We start from the raw sequence: 21,463 nt of genomic DNA, 5'->3' as shown, positions 1-21,463 counted from the left end.
CATGCTACAAATACAATAGATAAATAGGAAGGACCAGCCCTTAGCTTCTCAGATTTTATTATATTATTTATTTATTATTACTTCTATATTCAAGCCTTTTTCCTCTTGTGAGGAACCCAAGGTGGCTTACATGGTCCTCCTCCGCCTTATTTTATCCTCACAAAACCCCTGCAAGGTAGTTTGGGCCGGGAGCCAGTGACTGGCCCAAAGTCACCCAGTGAGTTTTATGGAGAACCCAGATCTCCAAAGTCCAACACTCTAACCACTATACCACATTTGTTTCTCAATGATGATCAGCTTACAGGTGTCTGTTTTTTGTTGGGACTTAATGGAGACCTTTGTCCTAAAGCAATGGCAGCCTCTCAAATTAAGGACTGCTTTGGTAAGGCGACCAAACTCCCCTATTATACCGTAAGATGTCAAGGGATGCTAGGGCATCCTTCACGGCTTTCACCCCATGAATCCCAGAATCTTTACCTGCACCTCTTCCATCTGATGGGCCATGTCATGAAGTCCGAGGTTTTCCGCTAGGCTGGAGGCATCAAGACCATGGCCGTGGGGCAGGAGCAGCTCAGATCGCCTGTAGGTTTCCCTTCTCACCCCAGCAGAGCCGCTCTCCAGAACCGGGAGATGGGGGACCAAGCCAGACCGGGCATGGTGGGACAAACCGGAAGGGTCTTGGCTGGTCTGACGGCTGGACCAGCTGGTCTGTTGCTGGCTGGGAGGCGGAGGCGGCTGGTGGAGCGAGTTGATGGAAAAAGGATCCCCAAGGTGCGAGTAAGGATCATTGGACTGGGAGTAAGGCAGAGGCTGGTAAGGGGGTGGGAAGTAAGGGGGCTGGAAATCAGAGGCCCCGGAGTGGGAAAGGGGTGGGGCCGGGCTGTACAAGTGCTGGCTCACGGCGGAGAGGTGGGGCAATCGAGGGTTCCCGTTGCTGCTGCCATCGTGCCGGTCCTGAAGAAAGAAAAGACGCTATGTCAGTGCGCTATGTCAGTGCGAGACACCCTAACCATTTGCTGCAAAAGGGTTAGCAGACAAACCATGGCTTAGCAGGTCGTCTGAACAGAGCTGGTAAGTCTTCTTGGCACATTCTGCCTTTTAGAGCAGGGCAGTCATTGCACTGTGAGGAAGGCCCATCAACTTCAATAAGAACATATCTACCATGTAAGCATTTTTAAGACACAAGCCTCACAATGTCCAATCTGAAGTGGCTCCGGGGATGACAAACCACTAAGTTCCTTGGAGCCAATATTAATTTGGAAAGTAGTCTTTTAGAACTTCAAACTATCACCACAAAGTAATTCCTGTACCTCCATCCACCACACCATCCCTTGAAATAAATACATCTGCTCCCGAGTAAGCCATTTGAATATTGCAGTCTAATCCTGCTTGGAATGGTGGATGAACGATACTGGAATGTGGTGGACATCAATGAAGTGTCACATTAGGACTACAGCCTTGCTCAAAATTAATTTAAAATTTGAACTTAATACAAAGGATCTTATTCTCAATAACAACAAAATTTTTAAAAAATAACTGGTTCCAACAACAACCCCAAAAACAAATGTCTCATTCATAAACATACTTATATTGAAAACATATCTAAGATCAACCAGCATCACAGTCTTGAACAAAGTTGCTTGCAGTAGATTCAGTTTCAATCAACCACTTACAAATAAAGTTGCGGACAAATATGGAGGTGAGGTGGAGAGAACCCTGAAAGACTAGAGACATTTCAACCTTGGGTAGACTTACTCAGAGGTGCCACTGAGTTCAAGGACTCCTAAGGGTCTATAGGATTGTATTTTGTTTTGTTTTTACATTCATACACTAGACCAAAAGATACCTTACTTCCCCACAAAGCATGGCGAGGAGTGCAATTTTTGCATTCACTTTTTCTTCTACCTGCTCTTATTTTAAAAAGTCAATTTGTTCCAACATTGTGGAAAGGGAGAAAAATCGAATTCACTGAGAAGAAGAGGGAAAGAAAAGCGCTTTACAGTTCTGGAAGGTTTTGAGGAGGGAGGGTCATAATGCAGTTAAAAAAGTTTGCGTTTGCTCATTTTCAAGCTGCTGCAAGATATTTATTTCTGTATTTTTACAACGGGATAACTCCGTAGCCACACAGAAAACCCCCAATTTAAAATGTGACGCCAAGGTAAGATGGCTAAACACTAGTCTCCCTCTCTCTGTTGTTATTACTTCAAGAGTTTGAGGGGAAAGGGTTTAACACTCCTGTCCCCATCACTGAGTTAATTTAAAATTAACTCCCTCCCTCTCGTGGCCACTGAAAAGTTAATATAAACCACTGCCCAGGGCGCCTGTTAAAAGAGAAGGGGGGATATTAAAATGTCTTGCAAAAAAAGCAAACGAAAAGAAACCCTACTTTTTGTGGGGCGTTTTTAAATTATGCAATGTTTAAAACCCAAATCGTTTGGGCAAAAAACAAACACATATAAAAAACCTCTCTTGGATCTCAAAGGGCAATTTCAATTCATTCAGGGGCTGATGAATCCATTAAATTAACTTCTCCGCAAAAGGCAAGGATGTCGCCAACGTGTAACTCGAAGGGACGACCCCGGCGGCTTTTAAGCAGCTTCTCTTTCCACGCTCGTTAAAATAACAGGGCAGGTTAATCGAAGGAGAATGGGGGTCGCAGCGGGGGACCCCACTTGGAGCGTGAAGCGGCAGCCTCCTCTCGAGAAAGGGCCGGAGACACAGCGGCGCGAGCGATGGGAGTCCAGGCCGGCCGGAGCCACCGGATCAAAAGCAAAAGGACAAACCCGAGAGGCGGCGAGGTGGGTTTTTTGGAGGACCCGATCCTGCGCGCATTTACTCGGAAGTAAGCCCCCAATACTCAACACCACTTGATCCCCAGAAAAGCGGGTACGGGCCGCAGCCATTGTAGGCATGTCTACTCAGAAGCAAGTCCTGCTCCATACCTCCAGGATCGCAGCCTTAAATGACTCCGGAGTTAAATTAAAAAGCTCTCCACCCTTTGGGAGCTCAATTTCGCGGTAAATGTGGCCGGCACCCGCAACGACTCCACGTTCTATTTCTCCCCGGCTACCAAACACCTTCCCCCGCCCCACTTTCCCAAAAGGATGACTCCGCCTGTGGTTATTTGGGTGCAGAGGTCCTCTGTACACGCTCAGAGGCAGCCTTGCTGATTCCTCGCTCAATCTAGCGTTCTAAAGGGATTCCGGAACCAAACGTCTCCTCCAATGCAGGTTTACTTGGTATCGCACCTACGTGTGAGAACGAACGGATCCAAATTTACCTGGCAGTAAAGTCCATCGAACCCAATGGGGCTAAACTTTTTAGACACATTATAGATTTGCGCAGGAAGTCGAAGCGGACTGGATTTAGAAGTTGAGTTCCGTCAAAGATCTTTTAACAAACAAACCACTCCAGCCGGGGGTGGGTGGCAGGGGAAGACCCATCATGCACACCTCAAATTGGACACTAATCCAAACAGTTCTGCCCGTTTCCTTAGCAAGTTTTTGTTTTTAATTAACACGCCCCCCCGCCCCCCAGTGCAGGTGCGATCCTCTGCACATCTACCTACGAGTAATCCCCTATTGCAAGGTACCGGAATTTAGACCAGATTCCAAAATGGACGGACCCTGGATCTTCAAATCCAGGGGAAGGAAATTATTTATGCTGCCTTTCACACCACGCCGCCCCCCCCCCCACCATCTATCCATAAATAGAACCCCACAGGATGTTATTCCCCAAGAAAAGTCCATTAAGGTTTGAAGAGACCCCTTCACCCTGAGGCCACAATCCTATACCTAGCAGGAAACCCCACTGAACTGAATGGGACTGGTTTCCAACTAGACAGATTGCACTGTGATCGCCTTCCAAAGCCTTCCAGTTGCTGAAATGCAACCGTAGGCTCGTTGATTCCCAGGCTTCGATCCTTTGTGCCCTGCTTACTTGGGGAAGTCTGTAGGATTTACTTACGAGTAAACCTATGCATACTTCCAAAAAACCAAGCATCCTCGTCCATTTAAGGGTGGGTGGGTAAATTTTCCAGTAAACATGTTAAGAGGAGCCGGCTCCTCCAGTCCCACTGGACGCCCCTCCCCCCCCCGCCATTTCACATAGGTAAGGGCTTGTGGATCGCAGCTCTTCCAGCAGCCTCCCTAAACCTCCTGCACCTCCGGGATTAAAGGACCGATGGATTACAGCACTCAGCTGAATTTTCGGGGTTCTCCGAATATGAGGGAAGGACCACATTTGGAGGAGGGAGGTTAATCCCCAAAAGACCTCCTATTGCAATATGGAACATACCCCGACTCTAAAGACATTATCAGGACGTCAGCCTGGTCCTGGTTTAATGTGGGGGTGGGATGGGATGCAGAGGTCTCCGGATTCGATGCCGCTTTACTAGGAAGTAAGTGACCCGGGAGCCACTCCGAAACAGAAGTGCGTGTAACCCGAAAAATGCGAACCTAAGGAGCCCAAATCTTCCAACTTGATTAATCCGGTTCAATTACCACTCAAATCCCCTGCTCAAAATGAGGTTCAAGGCGGATCAGAAGCCAGGGAAAGTCCTTTTGAACACCCGTGTGCGCGTTTGGGGCAGAATAGGAAAGGCTGTTTGGGTAAGTTATCAGTCGTTAAGCGACCTTAGTCATCAGTTCCCTTGTAGTCCAGGGGCCGCCGGGCCTGTGCTTCCTTCGTCCTCCTCTAGCAGAGCTCCTTTAAGTCTTAAAAATTTTAATCGGGGACGACGACCCATAGGGGCATTAAAAAAAGAAAGAAATCCCTCACTGTGGACAAAAGAAACATGCGCAAACCTTCGCCTGTTGGATTTCTGCACGCCGCGCAGCTTTTTAAAGGCGCAGGAGCCGGGCCAGAATTTCAAGCCCCTCTGGCGTCCCTCATTGGCTGCTTTGTCCCAGATCTCCCCCACCTCCCACGGCGAGAGGAATCGCCGAACGGGCTCCCCGAGGGCGCGGGTGCCATTTCCATGCCAAATTCGCCCACTTCCTGCCAGCCCCGGCCGGGGCCTCTCGCCCGCCCGCCCGCGCGCCTGCTTGCCTACCTCGTGGCCTCCCCGCATGGCAGAAGCGCGAGTCCTCCCTTCCTCGCTGCCGGCGGAACCGGTCCAACAGGCCGGATCACTCGCTGCTCGGGAGTTCAGCTGCCCACCGCTTCTCTGCCTCTCCTGCCCTTCTCCCCCACCCCCGCTTCGCCGCAGCTACCCAGCTCGTGGGCGGGCTTCAGACGGAGCGCGCCCGCACCTCGGCCTCCAAAAAAGTGTGCGAAAGTTTGCATCGATTTTCCGCCCCCCGGGGACGAAAAAGGCGAGCCGGAGCAGCCCGGAGGGGGATTAATCACTTCCTCTCCTGGCGAATACCAAACGCATCGCCTTTTCCCCTCCCAGTTTCAAAAGGGAAAAGACCAAAGAGGGAGGGAGGAGAACAGATCTTTCCTTTAAGGAGTTATTCTGGTTCTGAGAATTAGATATTTCTTCACAAATTTGGTGGTGGTGGGGGTCGTGTAGACATGCAGATGCCTACTCCGATGTAAGCCCACGAGTTGAATGGTACGTACTTCCAGCTACATGGAGAATAGGGTGGCGGTGGTCCCTGACAGCCGTCGAAAAGCAAGCAAACCCCGGGGAAAACAGTGGGGCTGAATTCACTATTGCAAGGTTAAATGTGCACGGGAATGCAGCCGTTTAGGGCGCAATCCTATGCATGTTTAGACAGGGCAGGGGAAGTCATACATGACCTTGTTTTCCTGTCTAGCATGCATAGGATTGCATCTTTAGGGTACCGTTTTAACTTCCTGCGGAAGTGGGGGTCCAAGCATTCTGCAAAATGGCAAAGGAAGCTTTCAAAGCGGGTTGGATACCGACGATGCTGCTAAAATGATACACGAATGGGCTGTATCCGATGCTAGTCTCACAAATCCCATTCATTTCAATGGGTGTTCTGATGTAGGACTAACTTGGAGACCATCCAGGACGTAAAACGCGCAATCCAGCCAGGAGAAGGGATCGCGCCCGAAGCGACACATTTGGTATTTTATAGGAATAAGCAGTCAATCCTTGGCAAACTAGGTACTCGGGAGTAATCAAGCTGGTTACAGTAGAACTCCTCGGGTGAGCTTTTTTTAGCGGCATTTTACAGCGGAAGACCCCCTTGATTATTATGTTTTTTCAGACGCAAGTCCCACTGAATTCAATGGGGCTTACTACCAAATAAGTGCAAATAAGAAATTTAGCCGGAGAAACTCTCCAGCCTTCGTGGTAACTTCTCAGCTTTTCTTGAGGCACTCTCATTGAGGTCAACGTAATTTTGTGGTTTTGTTTTAAACATGCATTTCGAAGTCAGTGGCCATTAACTTTGCGAGTTTTCGCGGGCAAACGTCCCAAAACGGTCCAAAATGAGTAAGTACCCAGAGACTTCAATCCTATCGACAAATACTAGGAACAAGCAAAGCTCCCCATTAACTCTTAGTTAACTTGCGTCGCCTCTCAAGTTGATCCGCACACTAATTAAAGCAGAATAGCTTAATTTTAAACGAGACCAATCGAGCAAAGCTATTGCCACAAAGAATCGCTTGCATTTAAGACTAGGTAGCTCCGTTGACCACACTAGATTGAATGCAGTTAAGGGTGCAATCCTATACATATTTACCTAGGAGTAAGTCATTATATTCAATGGAAGTTTTCGGTATATATTATATGGGATTGCGCTGAAAAGCGTTATCTTAACTGAACTGTGGCTCGATTAATTAAAATGATTAGTTTGCGCCTCATTAGACCTACTAGCGCCTTATTCTCGATTAGGAAGGAAATCAACCCCCACCGGTTTCAAGGACACTATGAGCCAAGCCCGCCTGGGAGACAGCCTTGCTGTCCTAAATCAACAACTCCACTGCATGTTTCCAAAGACCATATTCTTAAGGAGGCTTAAATCCAAGTACCCCGGGTTTACTCGTGAAATCCGTCTATGAACTCCCTCGCTCTCCATCCCCTCACTTCTGCCATCCGTTTCCCGTTAAAAGTAAAAGCCTCAGTGAAGAACGCAGCGAGAAGCCCCAAACCTGCCCATGAGGACTAGCCGCATCCACAGCCCTAAGCGCTCACCTCACAGTCCTCTTCGTACTTGACATTGTCGGCTAGTTTCCACAACATGGCGTCCAGTATCCCCCCAAAAAATTAAAATCAAAACCAGGAAGGGAAAAAGGGAAGGGGGGAGGCGCTCCAGTCCAAAATGGGGGTAAATCCAAGGACAGCGCAGTGGGAGGAAAGTAGCTCTCTCCCCGCAACCTTCAAAGGGCCACTTTAAAGGACAGACATAGAGGCGGAGTGGCGGAGAGAACTTCTTCTTCCCGGGAAACGAACCACTGGCATTCTTTTCCCCATCCCAGCCACCCTTAATGGCAACCTCATTAGCATAGCTCCTCCCCAGGGACGGCCCGGGACGTGCGGGCTTCCCCTGACAGGCGGCGCCAAAGTGGCCAATGGGAAAGCGGCCCCGGCCAAGCCGCGCCTTCCCGGCGCTCGGGAGATTGGCGCGTTGCCAAGGCGCACACACGCACGCCTGGGAAAGCGCCAGCCTGCCCAAAGGCAACACACGCATGGCTGGCAACGGGGCGGGGAAAGGGCGAAACGCCGTCTACCCCAGGCGCGCACGCAAACGACGGGCAGAGCTCCCAGCTGCGATGCGCACGTGAGCGCGGGGCCCCGGACCGTGGAGGGGCCAGGGGAGTTAACCCTTCGTGGGCTGGGGGAGGGCGCGTAATAGTGGCGCCCTGTCAATCCCACCGCGGCCGAGAAAGAAAGAGGGGGGTGGGTGGGAAGGAGACGAAGAACCATCCCAGAATAAGTAAACGGAGCAACATCCCTCCCACCCACTGTGGCCAAAGGGGGCGGGGGCTTGTTCTAGGTCACGGAATAGAAGATGTCATAGGCATGGGTAGTTTCCAGAAATGTAGCACACTTCGAGCAGAAACCGCAGCAAGGATTAATAATCCAGGAACGGCCTCTGCTCTGATCTTGCTGATTCAGCTTCTCCTTATTAATAATAATAATAATAAATAGGGCCTAGACACACACAGCTCGCGACTTTAAACCCTGTTCTTCGTGGTCTAAGGAGCGCCTCGCAGTTTAACGCCAGCCCTGTTGCAGCCCGATCGCGTGGGGGAGTTTAGGCCGTCTGAGTCGGTGCGCCGCTTGGGCGCTTTTCTAGAGTCGCGCTTTTCCAATGGGCGCCTGCAGGTTGTAAGCCCCACTGTCTTCCCTGGAGTTCCTACCATGGGAAATACGCAGAGGATTGCGGCCTCCGTCTCTTGCCCCCAGACACCGTGAGGAGGACCTTAAAAGACGGATAGATCGGGGTGGGGGTGGGTTTCAGAGCGAAGAGGCCTTGATCGCTCTTGGGATCAAGCCCTATTGGGCTCGGTGAGGCCGAAACGTTCCAGCCATCAAACGAACAAGGATCCTGACCCTAGAAAATAAACCCCTCGGCTCCAAAGCCTTCAATTTTATGCACACTAAAAAATAACAACAACCCTCTACACTTGTTACCAAATCAGATCGCCACGATGGGAAAGAAACACACACACCTTCGTTCCATTCCGGGGGCGGGAGAAACCTGTTACTGTAAACTCAAGAGAGAATCTTGCGGTGACACCATCCGAGATCAACAGATCTATTGTGGCATAAAAAGCTGCTGTGGCCAAGAATCCGCCCCCACAGTAAATCTGATCGCTTTTTAAGACACTACAAGATTCTCTTAGGCTACAACCCTGTACGGAGCGCGCATAGCATAAATACTAACCTGGGAGTAAGCCCCATTGAACACAGTGCAACTTACTTCTAAGTAGACATGCATAGAACTGCATTGCACATTGGTTTGGTTTGTTTGTATGTTTAGCTGAATTTTAGACCAGCGTGGACCAACGCTAGAACACATCACCTCGGCGGAGCGATACGGCCTCCGCTTCTAGCTCTTTGACGTGGGTTAATCAGGTGGCGAAATTGATTTAGCATAATAATAAATATTAAGAAGTTGATATTGGTAGCGAACAAAAGCCTCGATGGTGCCCACACCCTTCTCAGGAAGTACTACATAACCATTCCCGAGAAAGGAATGGTTACAAAGGGGAAGAGATACTGCTATAATAAGAGCGAGATTGATTGATTTCAAAATAACCATAGCTCTCAGTGACGAATAAAACCAAAAGGCGTATTAGCATACAGTAATTCACAACACAGAAACGATGGCATCTTCTTTCTCCCTATCCCTAAATAGTTTGGCTAACGTCAGAGCAGACTTTTAAGACGCGTTGATTTTAATAGGAGTTATTTATTCAGCCATTTGAAATCAATGGGTCTTAAAATGTACTCTATCGAGAGAAAATAAATATCCCGGATCTCCGTTAATAGCCCTAAACGGTTTTCTGCCTACTCCTCGTTTTACGTTTCAATGAGATTCGCTCAAGCAAAAGTTGAGGTACCTTCAACGAATCACGCTCTGTAATTATTGTCTAGAGTTTGCGTTCCTCATCGAATCATTATAGGGTTCAAAATTACGTGGAAGTAAGCGCCTCTGAATTCAATGGGACTTACTTCCGAGAAATGCATAGGGTCTGACTACTGTTTCTATATACTAATTAGAAGTGTGTTCATTTTTATTTTAAATTGCATTGCACTTTTCTGTACCAGTTGGCATTCTAGGCGTGTTGCAATAGAGCATAAGGTGAAGTTCTTTTGATATCTAGTTTTTTCTGCCATTCATATTCTCATCCCAGACACCAACACCTTGAAATAAAACCTCACTGCGTTCAGTGGAGAAACTTTCCATATAATATGTTCAGGATCCGCCTGTTAGCTTCCCTACTCCATTCTTCTTCTGTTTAAAATAATTTGCAGGTAACTTGCCTAGTCCATCCCCAGGCGCGATTCTAAGCACACTTACTTGGAAACAAGTACCACTGAAATCTAGGAGAGGAAATGGCTGGGGTGGGGCTGCAATTGCACTACTTGTGAGTAGAGTCGATTTAAATCACTACTTCTGAGGAGACTGCAGTTTTATACCCATTCATCTAGGAATAAATCTCATTGAACTCAATCGGGCTTACTCCTGATTAGACAGGCAAAGGGGATTAATATTCGATTTGGATTTGCCCTTTTGTTTCCGGAAAAAAATTACGGGGCATAGTTGTGGCAAAGTTAAGCACTTTTAAATGTCTCTTGATAATGCCTGGAAGATACGTATAGGGCATTCCTATGTATGTTTACTTCGAAGTAATTTTGCATTGTTTAACTTTACCCGATTACAAGGGGGGGAAACACTTTTGAGACAATAGATATGGTGTTTGAAAAAGGCATCCATTTTCCCCCACGATGCTCAGCCGGGTCTTTTGCATTTACTGTGCAATTTTGTGCATGTTTTCTTGAAATAAATTTCCATTGTGTTCTATGGGACTTGCTCCCGAATGTTTAGGATTACAGGCTTAAAACGTTTTTGGTTTGTTACAATCCTATACACAATTACCTGGGAGTAAGCACCATTGAACCAAGAGACATGTCACACACCTCTTTTGGCTCAGGTAGAGAAGAAAATGAGGGATTTAAAGGGGTATTCACCTTTAAAGGGGTATTCACGGGCCATTAAGAGTTATTGGAAGCATCCGAGATTTCTCTAAGAATTAAGTATTTGTTTAGGGTAGCACAATAAAGATGACTCTGCCTCATTTTTCCCCCTTAGACCTTCACCTGGAAACCTAGTGCGAACCCTAGAACAAAACTGATTTATTGCTGCTGCTGTAGGAAGAACTGCTGGAAGATCTTTGGATGGGCTTTGCAATAGATCAAGGGTTTCTGACTCGCCCAATCAAAACGTCACACCACCCCTAAAATTACGTGGCTGAAAAGTATGTTTGGAGGAAAACCAGGAGTGGATTCCTTTATCAAAGGACTTGTGAGCTTGGTTCTGGTACTGATCACAGATTCCTGGGCTGAGCATGCGCTAAGGCACCCGGGCTCCCTTAACTCCTAGCAACCATGCCACTATTCTGCACCTGGCCTCTGGTTGGTGGATTTCAGGATGCTGGTTAAAAAATAATAAAATAAAATAAACCATAAAGCCTGAAGTCTGCTGTACCATCATATGCGGAAGCGGTCCAGGAAAATTTTAGCCTGATGTTGTTGCTAACAGCTCCCCCTGTCCTTCCTGCTTTGAAATTGACCAGGTGAAAATTCCAAGCACATGCCACTGACAGGGTAGAAGAAGGAGAAGAAGAAAAATTAGCTAATCACAGAGCCATTATCTTTAGCTCTGTTATCTGTCAATCTGGCACGCAGGTGCTGAATCACAGCACTGACTGGGGCCCAGCAGGGGCAAAAGAATCTGCATTTACCACAAAAAGGTGCAGCTTACCTACACTTCTCTCTCTCCCCCTCTCACTTGGAGAGGCATTTCAGTAAGAAAAGATACAGCTCACCTTAAAAGTTCCCCTGTGTGTGTCATTTCCCCCCCTCTTTAAATGCCACTTTAGATCTAATTAAATTATTCTTGCAGAAGAGGCTTCATTTGAGAGGAGAAACCTTAAAGGCATAGTTTAATTTATTAGCTCTGAATTAGTCTTACCCTTTATTTGAAGGAGGGTTCCTGTAGTTCAGAATACATTTTGATCCTTTTGAAATGAATGGGTGAAATAGCAAATGTCTAAGTCTTGTTGGTATATATAAACTTAAAGGTTTTGTTTAAAAATCCCATTTTTTAAAGCATCAGAGTGAATCTCCTTAAAATGTTCTACTTTTTGCATCGTCTTCATTTTATTTGAAATCTGTCAGGAAAGGTTTCATATACTTACTGGGACCCCAAGTATACTTACTGAAAAGTAACCCAGATTGAAAGTGAAATAAATGGTGACATAAAGCTTATTTTGACCAAGCAGAGGTGAAAAAAAAAGGTATTTATTCAATGAGACCTTACTCCCAAGTAGCAGTGCAATCCTCCACTGCTCTACTCAGAAGTAAGTCCCTCTGAGTTCATGAGACTTACTCCCAGGTAAATATGCATAGGATTGCAGCCTAGCAGTGCAATTTTATGCATGTCAATGCACAAGTAAGCCCCACTGGATTCAATAGAACTTACTCTAGGGTAAGTGTACATAGGACTCCTGTCTCAGTCCTGTTGTTCAATAAACAGTACCACTTCAACTCTAAACTACAAACACATCTATTTGCTACTAATCAATAAAATCTTCACATCAGTGGGGTGCAAGCAAATTAATTGAATGTTTAACTTATCAAGAATGGAATGAGAATCTTTCTGACAAAATTAAAAACATGGATGGATAAATAAAACTGAATTTAAAGACCATCACTTATACTTTGGAATGGGGGAAGAGGAACAGAAAGACTCCATAGAAATTAAAAGCCACTAAGCTTATACAATAATTTATTGTGGTTTTTTTAAAAACAACAACAGATGCCTTTTCTATGCCTTCTCGTAATCTGAGCCCCCAACTCAAGTAGCTATTTTCTTTAAACAGCCATTTGCATCTTGCATCTTTTCCAGCACAAGATCCACACCTCCTTGCTTGACTGATGAAATTAACTACCTTCTTTCGATTCTATTCTTCTGTAAAAGTTAAACATTATCATTTCAGATAAAAAGAAATATGTGGCCAAGGAGGTTTTTGTTCCGTTGGGAGTCCCTTATCCTAAATATATTTATGCCCCTATCCCAGATAACACAGCAAATTCAATTAATTTCAGTCTATATGCTCTCACCGTTAGATATGAGGCAGAGCCATACAATAGACCCATTGAAAAGAATGGGACCTCAGTTAAGACTTACAGCAGATGCAACCCAAAGGCTGCAGTCTTACAGAGCTGTTCTATGCATGTTTACTTTGAAGTAAATCCCATTGAGGCTTGTAGTCTTAGACACACCAACATCTGACCAGAATAACATGGCACCTTACAACAACAACACACCCACCCAATATATTTTAAAGGCATCTGTGCCCAGTCACTTTTTAATACATTTGCTGCATTTATGTTGTGGTGTCAGCACATGCTTTTAAACAAAGGGGGGGTTGTGCTTTTGCCATGCACACCTAAGCTGCAGTTCTATACACACTGATCTGGGAGTCAGTACCATTGAACTCAATGGGACTTACTTCTGAGTGGACATGTATAGGATTGAGCAGGTAAATCCTTATAATTGTCAGTCAGTACTTTAATCAGAAATACAGGTGCACCTGAGGAATAATCCAAAAATATGGGGCAAGGTAGGGTGATGTTCTTACCTCCCTAAGTAGTAGCCATGGAAATGTCCCATTAGTTTTCATAGAACTTCCTTCTACAAGATTACACTTAGCATGGAAGTGTTGGAGAAAGGTTTAAGATCCAAGGAATGAGACACAATTCTGGGGGTGATTTAAAAACATTGATTTACCATTTCCAGAACTAGAGACAATTTTTGTGAACCACCCAGAGAGCTTCGGCTATCGGGCGGTATAGAAATGCAATAAATAAATACTAGTTGGGAGGCAGTGCGGTGTAGTGGTTAAGAGTGTTGGACTGAGTGGGGACAAGGTTCTAGTCCCTACTCAACCATGAAGCTCACTAGGTGATTTTGGGCCAGTCAGTGGTTCTCAGCCTAAGCTGCCACAGAAGGTTGTTGTGAGGATAAAATGGAGAAGAGGGTGACCATGTAAGTAGCCATGGGTTCCTTGCAAGAGTGAGAAGGACGGACTATACATGTAGTTGCAGTAGTAGTAGTAATAATAATAATAATAATAATAATAATAATAATAATGACCATAGCAACAAGAAGTTTGCTAATTCAAGCTAGAAGTGATTTCAATGGGTCAATTGCAACAGGTGGGCATTTGCTTAAAAGGGGTATTTGGATCCTGTTCTCAGCAAAAGAACGTGGGTGAAGCAATCTCTTATTGGAAACATTGGATCCCATCAAGAGCACTGTGTGGCCCTAAACTGTACCTCCTCCCTGATGAAGAGTTCTGTGTGGCTCTAAAACTTACCTGCTCCCCAATGGAAGTCGGCCGAATATTATCACGGGTTTTTGTTTGTTTGCTTTAATTTAGGGATGACCCTTTTGTAACCGACTCTGCCCAAGTGCTATTAAATAGCAGCCAGATATACAGAAATAATATGCAACCCAACCCCCGTTTTCATATTTACTCAAAAGTAAGTCATACTAGCTTCAGTGGCGTTACTCCCGAAGTTGCGCATCTCACTAGGATTGGAAGGAGGGAAGGCGCTGCGGCTTCTTTTTCTCCCCACTCCGTGCCAGGAAAAGCATCATCCGCTAAACGGCGAAGCTTTAGGCTGCTGTTAAGCAACGCAGGAGCAGGGCCAAAAGAAAAAGGTGGCAAAAAAGGCGCCCGTTTTGAATGCGGAGGAGACGGTCTTGGCCAGCTTGCGGGAGGAGACGCAAGCGGGGGCTCGGTCTTGGCTTCGGCGGAAGGGCTTCCTCGCCTTCTCGGCCGGAGGCGCTCACCCGGGTTCGGAAACCGGGGGTGGGGGGGCGCCGCGGACAAATCGAATCCCCGCAGCAGCCCCGTCGGCGTCCGCACGGGAGTTCCGAGCGGTTCCCGGGCGCTTCCTCCGGCATTTTGCAGTAAGCACCGGAATGGCGTCGGCTGCGGAGCATATTCGGTTTCTCCGGAGACTTCCCAGCCCGATCTACCATCCATTGAAACCGGAGTGCGTTGGCTTCAGGCCGATCTAAGCTGTCATCTCTGCGCAGAGTTGGGGCTCCGGAGAATTCGTGGCGCTCGGAGAATTCCCTCGGGCCCCCTCCACTCCACTCCCCACCCCACCCCGTAAGAGGGAATGAAGCGAGCCGCGGTTGCTGGCTTCATTTCGCTCCGCTCGGTGTCCGCGGATCCGGCTCGGTTTTTTGCCCCCTCCGGGAATTCAGCGTGAGGCGATTGTCAACACATCCCCCACCCCAATCCCATCTCAGGCTTAACAGATTTGAGGAGAGCAGATCTGGGTCTCCCACCCCACCCCACCTCACCTCACCCCGGCCGGACCAGAGATCTTGCACTGGAGTTTAAGTCTGTGACTCCCCACGCCTTCCCCAAACCCAGTGCGCCCTCCCGATGTGTTTGGACTACCAATTCCCATCAGCCACAGCCAGCATGGCCCACTGGCAGGAAAGCTGGGAGATATTACTACACCCGAGGTAGTATCCAACGTTAGTCCTACGTAGAGTAGACCCATTGAAATGAATGGGACTCAAATTAGCGCGCCTAGGTTAACTCTCATTCATGCCAATGGATCTACTCTACGTAGGACTAACTTGGATACTACCCCAGGTTGGGGAAGGCGGCATTGCAAAGGACACCCACACATCCCGCAGGGGTGTCCTTGGGCGAAAATCCCATTGAACCCAATTCGCGCGTGTCCCCTAAAGTTCAGTCCCCTTCGACGGACTTCGGAACCTGCTCGGGCTATCCGTGAGACTTCTTCCCGAGCCGCAAGAGGCGGATCGGGGCTGCAACCGAGTCCCCTGGGACTTACTCCCGAGGAGAGCGGCCTGCCTTGAAAACAACGCTCCCCACCCCGCCCCCCACTGCTTTGAAATCAACAGTGCCAAGAAAACAGGAAGAAGATAGGGCTGGGAGTGTGGTGGGGATTATGGGAGTTGTAGTTGCACCGAAATCTAACTCTCCCCCCCCACCCCCCGCCGGTGCATGTAAGGATCAGGAGACGTCCCGCCGACATCCACGCGGGTCGAGCGCTTCGCCCTGCTTGCAAGGTTTCTTGCGGAGCGTTAGAAGGCAGATCTCTCCGGACCGGGGAAAGCTGGCAAACTCCCGTCTCCGGGGCCAAAGTGGCCGGCAGACCCTTCGCTCCCTTGCCGACCGCCGCCCAAGATCCAACCCCTACCTAGCACTACCTCCGCCGCAGCCGCTCCCCCCCCCGCCCCGCGAGAACGGCGAACTTCAAAAAGAAGACCTACTTGCCAGTCGAGCCTCCCTATCAGAGCCATGAGCAGCCCGGTGGGTCCTTGCCGCGGGGGTGGGTGGGGAGGCAGGCTGGGGGTCTCGAACCCCGGGCTGCAGCTGCCTCTTAAGTGGACTCGTCCCGGCCGAAGCGCTCCACCTGAGCGCACCGCGACTACTAGCCAGGCGCCTGCGCAGAACCCCCCTCTCTCCTCCTCCTCCCTCCCCTTCCCTCCCCTTAGCAAGACGTCCCTCGTTTTTCTTGCTAGCTCTGATTCTTGAGATCTTGGAGGATCATCATCTGGCAGCCTCGTGGCTGGCTGGAACGGCTGGTTATCTACCTGGGTTGCCCGTTCCCCCACCCCACCTACACACACGTTTGTATATTTATTACATTTATAGCCTGCCTCCCCCCACCCACTTGCAAGGAACCCAAGGCGGATCGTCAGTTCGAATCACTGTCTGGCCCAAAATGGCCAAGTGGGGATCGGGTTCTCCCAAGCTCAGGTCCAAAACTTTAACCACTACACCACATTGTCTTTTTTAAAAACCCGAAAAGAATAAGGGAAATCCGTTGGATTATCATCATCATCATCATCATATTATTATTATTATTATTATTATTATTATTATTATTATTATTATTATTATTATTATGGATACAGATGTTTCTTTACACAGAGGTACAGTAATTTTAGGGGAAACTTCACCTGTTGAATTCCTGCCCTTCTCTACGTAAAAAAAACCCGTTTTGACCTGCAAACTTATAAAACAAACCTTTTCTTTACAGCAGTATGTCCGCAAAAGTTCTGCAGTTAAAACCTCTCCCACCTGGGGGGGAACCTCACCTGTTTCTGCCTCTCAGAGCCTTTCATTTATTTATTTGCTCTACCTACAAGACTCCTTTATGTCTGCGAGAGCGACAGGTTGGCAACGCTGCTTTCTTTTTTAATGGATCTTAGACGTTGTCAAAGAAGGAATCTCCTTTTAAACGGAAGGGCATCTATTTAATCCCGAATGAATGAATGAAAAAGGAAATAATAGGACGCGTTTGAAGTCGTACTACTCCTACCGCGAGTAATAAATAACAGTTTCTCAGCGCAATGGTGCCTAATAAAGTTACTTGGCCACAGCTAGACCTAAGGTTTATCCTGGGATCATCCAGGGTTCGCCCCTGCCTGAGCACTGGATCCCCTGTGTGTCACCTAGATGAACAGGTTTGACCCCTGGACGATCCAGGGATAAACCTTAGGTCTAGCTATGGCCTTAGGCAAAATCAGGTCCCTGCCCACTAGGAACTTCCCATCTCAAACGCACGGGAGGAGACAACAGCGAGGGCGGGCGGAGACCTAGACCTACTTGGGGCAAGGAAGGAAGCCCTCTCTCGCTGGAATGCTCGCATCAAGACGCCACGTTCTAATAATTATTTTTCATTAAAACTTTCTAAGGTATCTTTGATGTGGATTTTACTGGCTGGAAGGAGCTCGGGATTTCAACTGCTGTTTAGTGGGTGAAGTTGGGTGGGGAGCAATGCGGTTGGCGGAGGGCACGATCCGGCCAAATGCAAACGCGTGGAAGTGCTCTCGATTTCGGGAGCTGGGAGATGCAACTCGATCCTGCGCGTGTTTACTGGGAAGGGAGTTCACCTCGATCCAATAGAATTTGTTCCACAGTAAGTGTCCAAAATATTGCCGCTCCCAACAAGTGCAATCCTATAGGGTCTACTCAGAAAGTAGTAAACCGCATTGAGCTCAGGACTGCAGCTTCTCTCCGATCTCAACCGCGACAGTTTTAGGGCTCAATCCTATGCATGTTTAGGAAGGGAAAAAAAGTCCTACATCTCCAGTTATGCAGGGAGTTGTAGGAAGTTTTGCATAGGATTGGACCCTTATACAGACTTTTACAGGGCAAGCCTTGCTTCCTGCTGCCTAGGGTAACCATATGAGAAGGAGGACAGGGCTCCTGTATCTTCAACAGTTGTATAGAAAAGGAAATTCCAGCCGGTGTCATTTGTATGCCTGCAGCACCTGGTGAAATTCCTTCTTAATCACAACAGTGAAAGCTGCAGGAGTGGAGCCCTACCCTCTTTTCTATCTGGTCAAGAGGGCAGGGCTCCTGCAGCTTTTAACTATACACCTTTTCTATACAACTGTTAAAGCTCCAGGAGCTTTGCCTCCTTTTCATATGGTCACCCTACTTTTGTTGGAAATAAATCAAATAGATTTAAGACCATAAGAAGAGCCATGCTGGATCAAACCACGGCAACATCTACACCATATGTCAAATCATTACTGAAGTGGAATAAAAAGCAGGAAATAAATTCAAGGAGATCAGCCGCTTCCCCTTCCAGGTGAACTACAATTAAATGGGTCTGCTCATCCCAAAATAATAGTTAGATCAAGTTAACTTGCTTTAAGTGCAATGCCAGATTATCCCTCTCATATATATTTTTAAAGCAAAGTGTTAGTTTTCCTGGTCTAATGAAGATATTAATTAATAACATTATTTATAGTGTTCAAATAGGCTGCTAGATTCAACAGAAGAGAGGGTTCAGAATTTGTTTAGGAGGGGGATTTTAGCCAGTGTAGCCTTTTCATGCTACCTACTGAAATTCCCTTTTGTACACAAAGGTGCAAGAGCCCTGTCCTCTTTTGCTTGATCTGGCTGCTCTAAATGCAAAACTGTTTTCAGCAGAATATTGAATGAAAACACAGGAAAGGGGTGGGGTGGGGCAGGGCGGGGGAAGAGATGTTCTTCCCAATCATATCCAACACATTAAATTGGCCCCTCCCCACTCATACACACACCTTGGTTTTAGACCAGTTTTCTCCAACTTGGTGCCCTTGATGTGTGTCAGACTACAAATAATCCCCAACTGTGTGGGAGATAATATGAGTTATAGTGCAACACTCCTGGAGCGCACTAGATTGAGGAAGGCTGTTCTAGATGCATGCTCCTTTTGAAATTAGTGGGGGAACCAATACATTAAGGTTATAATCCAACACACATTTACTTGCATGTAAACCCTATTGAACACAGGAAGCAGACATGATTTTAAATGTGCATCAAGCTGCTATGTTTTTGAAACTTTTTTTTACTCTACAGTAGGTGCAAGGCCTTTTCCCCATACAGATGAGACCATAGCATGAGGGGGGGGGGGGGGCTTTTAAGATCCTGATTAAGGCCCTGTGCCTATTCTAGAGATTTTGTGGGTTTTTTTGTTTTTTTTTAAATGGAGTCATAGCTGTTAGACATATATGTATAAAATTTAGGCTGTAGTCCTATGCATACTAACTATGCTGTAAAAACCACACTTAAAAAAGTGAGACTGGATCTACTGGTAAGGATCTAGGGCGACCATGTGGAAAGGCGGACAGGGCTCCTGTATCTTTAGAAGTTGTATAGAAAAGGGAATTTCAGCAGGTGTCACTTGTATGCATGCAGCACCTGGTGAAATTCCCTCTTCATCACATCAGTTAAAGCTGCAGGAGGCCTGTATGATACTGGCAGTTTTATTCTCAATTCCTTTCCTAAATATGCTGGAAATGGAGACTGCCAGTGCCTTTTTGTTACAGCAGCTGCACACTGCAAGACAGACTTGCTGTGTGGCTACTAGAATATGGATGGGAGGCTGCGAATCGTAGGACTCTTTTTTCTGTCTAAACAGGATTGCACCCTTAAGCTTTTGAACTAGGTTTATTTTAATCTCAGTTTCTATTACTATTAGTCGCCCTGAGCAGGGGGGGGGGGGAAGAGGGTATTTGTTGTTATAAAATAAATATAAAAATCTTCTCCATTTTTGTTTACCTGACTTTGTTTACCTTACCTGAAACATGATGGGTGAGTGATTTTCCTATTTGAGTGGGGGGGGGGGAAGAAAGATTGCAGCAATCTGTTGTTGATTTCTGGAACAAATAACCACCCCCACCCCTACAAGATCGAGTTAGGGTCCTAAGCGTGCTTACTAAGAAGGAGCTGCACTGAGTTCCAGGGGACGTACACTCCCCAATAGGGTTGTACAGAATTGTAGCATTACAGCTCCATCCAATGCAGGTTTACTCTTGAATAAGTCTTAGTATGTTCAGAGGTGGGTGGGTGCGTTTTCCCCCAACTATTCTTTTCCCCCAAAGAATCCAATCAGTCCTCTCTGATTGTCAAAACTGTAGGGCTGAGCACCATCCAATCAAACATTTTAAAGTCCCATTAATTTTAATGGAACAAAACAACAACATGCTTAGAGTAGACTGAATAGCAGAGGTGGTGGGGAATTCTCTGTTAACGAAATAGCATTTTTCTATGTTATTTCTTTTTTAAAAACAAAATCAAACACTCTCTCTCCCCCACTCACCCACCCACCCACCCACATGGAAGTTTTAATTTGCCATGCAACTCCGCTAAGCTATTTTCATTCAAGCGGCAGCATTGCAAAGTTATTTACATGATTTTTTTTTGATTTTTTTTTGGAATGGAGGAAGAGAGTTTATGTTCAAAGACAATGTAAATACTCTGTTTTGTTTACAGTACTTCAGTTTCATCAGGGTACATCCTTGGCCAAAAAGGAAAAAGTCCAATTCAAACCAGATCTTTCTCCACCCCTGTTCCCCAACCCCCGCCACTGCCGTACATAGTTTCAAGTAGGAAGCTTTTGTATTTTGTATTTTATGTGTTTCCATTTCCCATTGTTGGATTGTGTTTGGAGAAATAAATTATTTTATTTTAATAAATGCATTAAATTAATCTTTTAATAAATAAACTAACTCAGGCTGCAATCCTTAACTCAATGGGATTTTCTTCTGAGAGTAGACATATCTAGAAGTGTGCTGCAAGTAAATAAAATAAATGGGAAAAATAAAATCAGCTTACAGGGCAACCCTATGAGAACTTGTTTGAATTTCTATTAGTTTCTTAGGACATAATTCACCCAATAACAAGCAGTTGTGCAGCTATTGGAATATGGATCTCCTCTAGTAGCACCATCTTTGAGTTGTTAGAAGAAGAAAACATTTTTAAATAATTATTTATCATTTCTAGTGCTGCGGTTCTTCAACTTCGAACACTGAAGACCACTATTCTGGTTTATTTGCTGCTGTCAGAGATTGATTGAAAGACTGCATCTGCATTTGGATGCAGCTGTACTGCCCAGGATGAGTGAAGAGAAATGGGCAATGTTTGACCCATGATGGCCATTCAGACATACCAACGAACTGCCCTCTAAATGCGCCATTAATCCCAGAAAACTTTCACAAACATTAATCTGCTTGATCATTTCTACCAGAAGTGGGCAGATGTCAGGCTTGTGGAATCTATTCCCCTCCCCCATTTTTAATAGAACCCCAACCTGAACCAAGTGTAAAATACCAGCTCAGATGGACAAACATATGCTAAGATGTGTGCTTATGGGAGGAATGGATTCTGCCCCCCCCCCCGGGCATGAATCTGGGCAAGAGAAACTTTGAAGTTCCTAGAGATCTAAGATTCTTAAATAAATACCCCAACTCTATAG

At 46.5% G+C, this 21,463-nt stretch overlaps 1 protein-coding gene across 2 annotated transcripts in view; it reads right to left on the bottom strand.

Moving 5' to 3' along the window:
* TFAP2C (transcription factor AP-2 gamma) overlaps positions 1 to 16,115 on the bottom strand; it is a 33,272-nt gene extending 17,157 nt beyond the window's left edge. Inside the window, exons 1-2 of one of the 2 annotated variants that reach the window (XM_063146454.1) lie at positions 15,978 to 16,115; positions 478 to 954 (exon numbers count right to left, since the gene is read on the bottom strand). In XM_063146454.1, coding sequence (XP_063002524.1) covers positions 478 to 954; positions 15,978 to 16,007 — 507 coding nt within the window. In that variant the 5' untranslated portion in view covers positions 16,008 to 16,115. Of the gene's footprint in view, positions 1 to 477; positions 955 to 7,108; positions 7,296 to 15,977 lie in introns of those variants that run through there. The other variant, XM_063146445.1, reaches the window with a different exon arrangement.
* Between the last annotated feature and the right edge of the window lie 5,348 nt (positions 16,116 to 21,463).

This window comes from Elgaria multicarinata, chromosome 1, assembly GCF_023053635.1.
Source record: "Elgaria multicarinata webbii isolate HBS135686 ecotype San Diego chromosome 1, rElgMul1.1.pri, whole genome shotgun sequence".
Lineage (NCBI taxonomy): Eukaryota > Metazoa > Chordata > Lepidosauria > Squamata > Anguidae > Elgaria > Elgaria multicarinata.
Note: the sequence above shows the minus strand (reverse complement) of the source record. Positions and strands in the feature narration are given on the sequence as shown.